This window comes from Echinops telfairi, unplaced genomic scaffold (assembly GCF_000313985.2).
Source record: "Echinops telfairi isolate 266 unplaced genomic scaffold, ASM31398v2 ScPeMD7_7469;HRSCAF=8507_1, whole genome shotgun sequence".
Taxonomy (NCBI): domain Eukaryota; kingdom Metazoa; phylum Chordata; class Mammalia; order Afrosoricida; family Tenrecidae; genus Echinops; species Echinops telfairi.
The window spans coordinates 96,243,069-96,250,621 of NW_022111373.1; the positions used below are offsets into that span (position 1 = coordinate 96,243,069).

At 40.1% G+C, this 7,553-nt stretch overlaps 1 protein-coding gene across 1 annotated transcript in view; it reads right to left on the reverse strand.

Annotated features, from left to right (window-relative positions):
- Positions 1-7,553, reverse strand: part of SETD9 (SET domain containing 9) — a 13,990-nt gene that overhangs the window by 3,641 nt on the left and 2,796 nt on the right. Inside the window, exons 3-5 of the mRNA XM_004703609.3 lie at positions 6,240-6,363; positions 5,480-5,595; positions 4,632-4,737 (exon numbers count right to left, since the gene is read on the reverse strand). Coding sequence (XP_004703666.1) covers positions 4,632-4,737; positions 5,480-5,595; positions 6,240-6,363 — 346 coding nt within the window. The remainder of the gene's footprint in view (positions 1-4,631; positions 4,738-5,479; positions 5,596-6,239; positions 6,364-7,553) is intronic.

The following is a 7,553-nucleotide window of genomic DNA, read 5'->3' on the forward strand; positions in this document are numbered from 1 at the left end:
TTCCATGTGGGCTTTGTTGCTTCTGAGCTAGATGGCCGCTTGATTACCTTCAAGCCTTTAAGTCGTGTCACTTTCATGCGGTGGGGCTTGCATGTGGCCATAATGCTGTAGGCAAAGGTATTTTGAATACCATCAGGGTCACGCACGGAGGAGAGATTGCAGGGAAGCTTCTAGATTAAGAACAGATTACAAAAAGGACACGGAAATATACTTCTAAACATGTCCACGGAGAAGTACATGGAAATATATTTCTAAAAATAGACCAGTGAAAACTTTACAAACAGCAGACTACTGCCCGATGTAGTGCCGATAATTGGCCCTTCAGGTTGAAGGCTCTCAAAATACAACCAGAAAGAGCTGCCTTCTAAAGTAGAGCCAGCTTTAACGGCCTGGATGGAACAAAGCTTTTAAGACCTTCCTTTCCTGATACTGCACACATCGTAAAGAAAAGAAACAGTTGCAAGTATCCATTAATCAACACGGGGGGAAAAGTCAACATGGAATGGAAGCAGTGTGAATCTAGGAAAAGAGTCTCAAAAATGAAATGGACCTCATCTTGGGCCTTTATAAGCTGACCTGGAATGGTGTTGGCTGTTCTGAAGCAGACAGTCCTATGGTCCACTGTGGAGGCAAAGGCAAACGGAAGAGGAAATGCGTTGCATACATTGTTAAAAGAAACATTTTCAAGAGCTAGCCTCAAGTACAGGGCTATAAAGAACTCTGACTATTATTCGCACTTATGTACCACCCACTAATGCCAAGATGAAGAAATTGAAGATTTTTACCAACTTCTTCTTCAGTCTGAAATTGATCAAGATGCAGTGATAATCACAACAGTAACTGGCATGTGAAATTATATCAAAAGAATGATGAGCAGCAGGTGTGATCATAAAACAGATTTTTGTAAGACCAATGGCTTATTCACCTTAAATACCTTTTCGGCAACATAACCAGTGATTACACACATGGAACTGTCAGATGGAACACAAAAGAATCAAAACAACTACATGTGCGAAAAAAAGACAATGGAGAAGCTCAAAATAATCCATCAGAGCAAGGCCAGGGACTCACTGGGACAAGATCATTAATTGTTCAAACTGAAATTAAGAAAATTAAAATAAGTCCACGAGAGTCAATATACGTCCTTGAGTATATCCCATCTGGATTTAGAGACCATCTTACGAATAAATTTGACACAATGAACCCTAATGACCAAAGATCAGATGAGTTGTGGGATGATATCAAAAACATCAAGCATTGACACACTGGATAAATGTATGGATTGTGATAAGAGATATAAGAGCACCCAATAAAAGTTGTTTTTTCTTTAAATCAAGCATACAGAAACCACTAATAACACAGAAGCCATTAATAAGACAGGAACAAAAGACCAAAATGGATGTTACAAGAGATCTGAAATTTGCTTTTGAACAGAGTAGCTAAATGCATGGAAAAAATAACAAAAGCTGAACAGAAACTGGTAAAGGCTTGGGAAGACACTGTACTAAAATATGCAAACACCTGGAGTTAGAAAATTGAAAGGGAAGAACACAGTCAGCATTTCTCAGGTTGAAAGTAGTGCAGAAAATAATTCAAGCCTCAAGTTGTAATAACTGAAGGATTTGGGAGGCAAACTGTTGAACAACTCAGGAGCTATCTAAAGGGAATGGATGGAATACACAGAGTCACTATACCAAAATGATTGGTTGGTGTCCAACCAGTGTGGGAGGTAGTATACGATCAAGAATCTAAGGTATTAAAGGAAGAAATGCAGGCTTTACTTGAAAGCATTGGTAAAAACAAGGCTCCAGAAACTGATGCAAGCCTACCTGAAATGTTTCGACAAACGCTTGCTGGGCTAGCGGTGCTTATTTGTTTAAGGCAAGAAATGGGCAGACAGTTATCTAGCCAATTGACTGGAAGAGATCCACATTCTAAGGAATGTCAGCAAAAGAGATGCAGGACTAGACAAGTGTTTTGTTCTGTTGCACACAGGGTCACTAGGATACAGAACTGACTCCAGAGCACTGAACAACAATCAAGGTGTGGAGAACATAAACAATCTAAGTTCCTGTTGACACAGTGTCCCTATGCACGACAGAGCAAACCGTTGCCTTGTCCTGTGCCACCCTCACAATTATTCCCACACCTGAGCCTATTGCAGACCACTGTGTCAATCCTTCTCCTTGGAGGCTTTCCTCTTGTTCACTGCCCCTCTACTTTACCAAGCCTAATGTCCTTCTCCAGGGACTGGTCTCTCCTCACAACATGACCAAAGTATAAGTCTTACCACTCTGGCCTTAAGGTGCACTCTGCTCTCACGTCTTCTAAGACAGACCCCTTTGTCCTTCAGCAGTCTCTGGTACTTTCGGTATTCTTTGTTAACACCACAATTCAAAACCATCGGTTCTTCTTCATCGAGTCCTCCTTATTCAATGTCCAAATTTCACATGTGTATGAGGCAATGGGAAATCTCATGTCTTGAGTCAGGCACACATTAGTCCTCGAAATAACATCCTTGCTTTTTAATCATCTAAAAAGGTCTTGTGTAGATTTACCTTTCACATGCATATGAGGTCATTGAAAATACCAGTTGGGTTAGGCACATCTTAGTCCACAAAGTAAACTCTTTTCTTTTCAATACTCTATAAAGAGTTCTTGTGCAACAGACTTGCCCAATGCAACACATCTTTTCATCTCTTGATGGCTGCTTCCATGAGCATTGATTGCGGATCCAAGCAAGACAAAATCCTTGATTTCAACCCTTTCTCCATGTATCAGGACGTTATCTACAGGGAGGATTTTGCGTCCTAATCCACACAGCAATCCTTGATCTTCATCAGCAAGTCCTCCTCACTGTCAGCAAGCAAGGTTGCGTCATCTGCATACCTAGGTTGTTAATAAGCTTTCCTCTAATCTGCTGTCACATTCTTCTTCATATAATCCAGCTTCTCTGAGGAATTGCTCAGCATACAGATTTATTAGGTATGGTATGATGACACAAGCCTGTCACACACCTTTTCTGATTCTAAATCATGCAGTATTCCCTTGTCCTGTTTCCACAACTGCCTTTTGATCCATGGACAGGTTCTGCATGAGCACAATGTAGTATTCTACATTGAATGAGAAGATTCCCATTCCTCTCAAGGCTATCCATAGTTTGCTACGGCTCACACAGTTGAATGACTTAGCATAGTCAAAACACAAGTAAACACCTTTCTGTTTTCTCTTTCAGCCAAGATCCATCTCACACCAGCAATGATATCCCAATCTGTAGTGCCATGAATCATTTAATGATTAATGACTATGGCTCTTCTAGACAAAGTCTTTGTAACTCTCACCAAAGAACTTTGTCCAAATGTGTAAGAGAAGGTAAGGAAAAATGCTTAAAGATTCAGTTATGAGTGATGGTTAAAAGAGTTAAGTGTGGTAACGAGTAGCAATACCATGAGAGTAGGGGGATGGTGGGGGAAGAAGGGGGAGAAACAGGGAACTGATCGCAATAATGGATGCACAACACCCCCACCACGGGGGATGAACAACAGAAAACATGGGTGAAGGGAGACAGTGAACAGTGTAAGATATGGAAATAATAATTTATAATTTATCACGAGATTGGGGGGGAGGGAGGGAAAAATAGAGAAGCTGATACCAAGGGCTTGAGTAAAAAGAAAATGTTTTGAAAGTGACGTAGGCAACATGGGTACAAATGTGTTTGATACAATGAATGTATGGATTCTTCTAAGAGCTGTAAGAACCCTCAATAAAATGATTAATTTTTAAAAAAGGGTTAAGTGAGATTGCATTCCTGCTTGGTAGTAAAAGAGCCTCCTCTTGGACCAGCAACAGTAGAACCAAGAATCCGAGCATGAGGCCAAGTGGTGGATTCCCTGTCCCATGGAGCAAGCACAGCTGATGCTTTCGGGAGGGGGCTAGCTTGTGCACTAGAGAGCCTCTAAGAACTGAACTGCGGGAGTTAGGTTTGCAGACCATGGTGACAGAGATGAGCGTTCAGGTTGAGCACTTATTGTGCAGTGGTACCCTCCGTGGGCATTTATTGGTAGCCCTATAAGAGCTCTGTAACATTGCTTGAACAGGACATAGAGCAAGGGCCCATGTGGCTAAGAGATCAAGGACTAGAGAGAGGACGGCCTTTACGTACGGCTGAGTAGAGGTGGTTTTGTCTAAATAATTGTATCCTGATTACTAGTAAATTGTTAACTCCTTAGTAACCCTCATAATCATTGAATTCTGGCTGTGAGTTGTGTGGCCATCTCAATATATAACTGAACCCAGCGCAGAGTGCTGTGGGAGGCTAACTGTTTCAGGACTAGGGAGGGAACTGGAGGGTAAAGCCTTGTCTGACTCAGCTTCACGGAGGAAATTGGCCTTGAGCAAGTGATGGTGATAACGGTGATCCTAATCCGCCTCATTAACCAGAAGCACTCAGAATGGCATCCATGTTATTTCTCCAGTTACAAAATTTTTCATTAAAAAAAAAAAAAACTTACCTCAATTTCTATGTTTTTTCTGACTATATATATATATTAAGCACTGTGCAAAGCAGAAGATAAACATGGTTAAGCACTGTGCAAGGCAAAATACAAACACGGTTTTTGTATAAGACTAACCTTTGTTTGTCGTAACTGTAGGCAATGTTTGGAAGATACTGCTTCAGTTCTACAGGAAAAACTGCAGGCACATCAAATTCCTGATAACAGACATTGGCTGCTTTCTCTAGGGAGGAGCACATAATTTTTAGTAACAGAACCATGAAACAAGGTCATAGAAAACAATACTGGATTGTGATACTTGGTAAATGATGGCTAACGTGTCAGAAAATGCTTAAAAGTTATTCACACAGAACACACACACTCTGAAATTACCTTTTTTCCCTTAACTTTTTTGACATACAAACAAAAGTATCAGTCTTCACATTTATGTTTCCCTAACATCAAAGAGGCCTGGTGGCACAGTGGGTTACACACTGGATTGTCATTCAAAGCCACTGGAGTAAAATGAGGTTTTCTGTTCCCATAAAGATTTGCAGCCTTGGAAACTCACAGGGCAGTTCTACTCGGTCAAACAGGATCGTTCTGAGTTGGAATTGACTCAGTGGCAGCAAGTCTGTTTTGTTGGTTTGTGCTTGCTTTTTCTGTTTTATTTCTTTTCCAGTTATAAAGCCTTTGCTAAAATTTGCTATCATTATTTCCCCCAAAGCTCTAACATGTGCCCTCATAAAGTTACAGTTATTTAGGGACTTCGAATAGCTGAGAAATTAAAACTCAACTGCTTTGGTCACTCAGTCATATATCTACAGCCAAGCCCTCAAATTAACCTTGAAGTAACCTCGAATTGTCACATACACAACTCACACAATTGTCACATACACATACACAACAATGGATTTCTATTTAAAATATAAATGTTAGTCATAGTCATTGTAGAACGTATGGCCAATCTACGAGAGCCAGCTTACCATTTGAACAATTGTTAACATACTGTCCGAGGGCCAACGGGTTATGCAGCTCTGAAGTCAGCCATGTACTGTCACTCATTTCTAAAGGGCCAAGCCGGTCCCTTCCAGTACAAGATCTGAAACAGGTTAAGACATTAGCTAAGGGTTACTCTTCTATCTCAAAATCAAATTAAAAAAATAGCCCTAAAACTAAACATGTACACTTTATCTTAAAACAAACAAACTTTAATCAAGGGGAGGTGGGGGGGGAGGGGGGAGCTGACTCCAGGGGTTCAATAGAGAGCAATTGCCTAGAAACCGATCATAATGATCAACATCTAACCCTCTCCCAAGGGGATGGATAACAGAAAAGTGGGTGTAGGGAGACAACAGTCCGTGTAAGACATGAAAAAATAATAATAATTTATAAATTAACAAGGGTTCATCAGGGAGGGAGGGCGGAGGAGGGAGGGGAAAACGAGGAGCTGATACCAAGGGCTCAAGTAGAAAGACATCATCATTTTCAAAATGATGATGGCAACAAATGTACAAATGTGTTTGACACAATGTATGTATGGATTGTGATAAGAGCTGTACGAGCCCCAATAAAATGATTTAAAAAAATAGAGCCCTCAATAAAATTTTTTAATAACTTTAATCAATAGGACAAGTGAGAGGCTACATAGCAGACCCTAAATGGATTTCTATTTAAAATATAAATGTTAGTCATAGTCATTGTAGAACGTATGGCCAATCTACTTGTACATGGGCATCAACTTACCTGTACACAACTTTTGATATCCCTTTGTCATTTCCATCAATGAGCACCCCGTCCAGGCATCTAAAAATAAATGGATTTCCAATGGACTGGAAAAAGACCGGCTCATACTTCTGATAAACTGTACCTATTATATGCAAGACAAAGATACATGACAGCAACATGTAAAAATTATAGACACCATGCCAAGAACCTCTGTCTCGTACAGAAACAAAGTGCGGAAGAATTGGTTGATCTACAAACATAATAAAAGAAAATAATAATTCTTTTTCTACCATTTCAATTCCAAACTGCTATCTAGGTGATTCTGGCATATTGAGACCCCACAGAACAGAGTGGAACTGCTCCACAGGGTTCTCAAGGCTGTAACTCTCTATGGAATAAACAGACTGCCTCATCTTTCTCCTATGGAGCAGCTGGTGGGTTCAAACTACAAACCTTTTAGTTAGCAGCTCAATGCTGAACCCATGTGCCACCAGGGCTTCTTCCCTCTAGTCTAGACCATCACACTCTCTTTGGCTGTTTTTCCCTTTTCGAGTGTGCCTACCCAATAGCAAGGGGAGCAGAGACCCAACCTGTCCCCACAGCAGAATCAAATATGATTATTTAGGTTAACAACAAAATAAACATTACATTTTAGGATCGGTTTTACAAAACATCTTTTTGGGTTTTTTTTTAAGTAGATTGGTTTGACACCTATTAAAGAATATTTTAAGAAATGTGGTTTGCCAAGTAATTAAAAATACAGACACATATGAGAATAAATGAGGCTAACATTTAGGTTGTTTCTTCTCTCACCAGCTAAGGAGAGAACGTGTAAAAGTAATATTTACTTGGTGTTTCCCAAGTGTCAAGTATGGTTGATCTATTTATTAAATGCATTTTATTATTTGTTTGCTTGCTGGCTTATTCTATTTGGACTTCACAGGTTAAATCAACAAAAGCACACCCACTGCCATCAAGTTGACTGTGACTCCTATCAACCTTCTACGACAGAGTACGACTGCTCCCCAGGATTTCCAAGGCTGTTAATCTTTATAGGAGCAGGTAGCCACATCTTTCTCCCACCGAGCAGCTGATTGGTTTGAAGCACCAACCTTGTGGCTAGCAGCCCAATGCTTACTTACATCATCAGTAAAAAGGTTAGTTATGTGAGGGTTTCACAAAGTTTGCGGAAATTTTCTGTTGTCTTTCCATTAATTTTTTCCATGTACTTTTTGAAGTCACCTCATATATGGGGAAGCAGATTCCCTAGCTTAGAGCTACAAAATGTAAAAGTAGCAGTGACTTTTAAAAACATAAGTCTTAAGATATGAT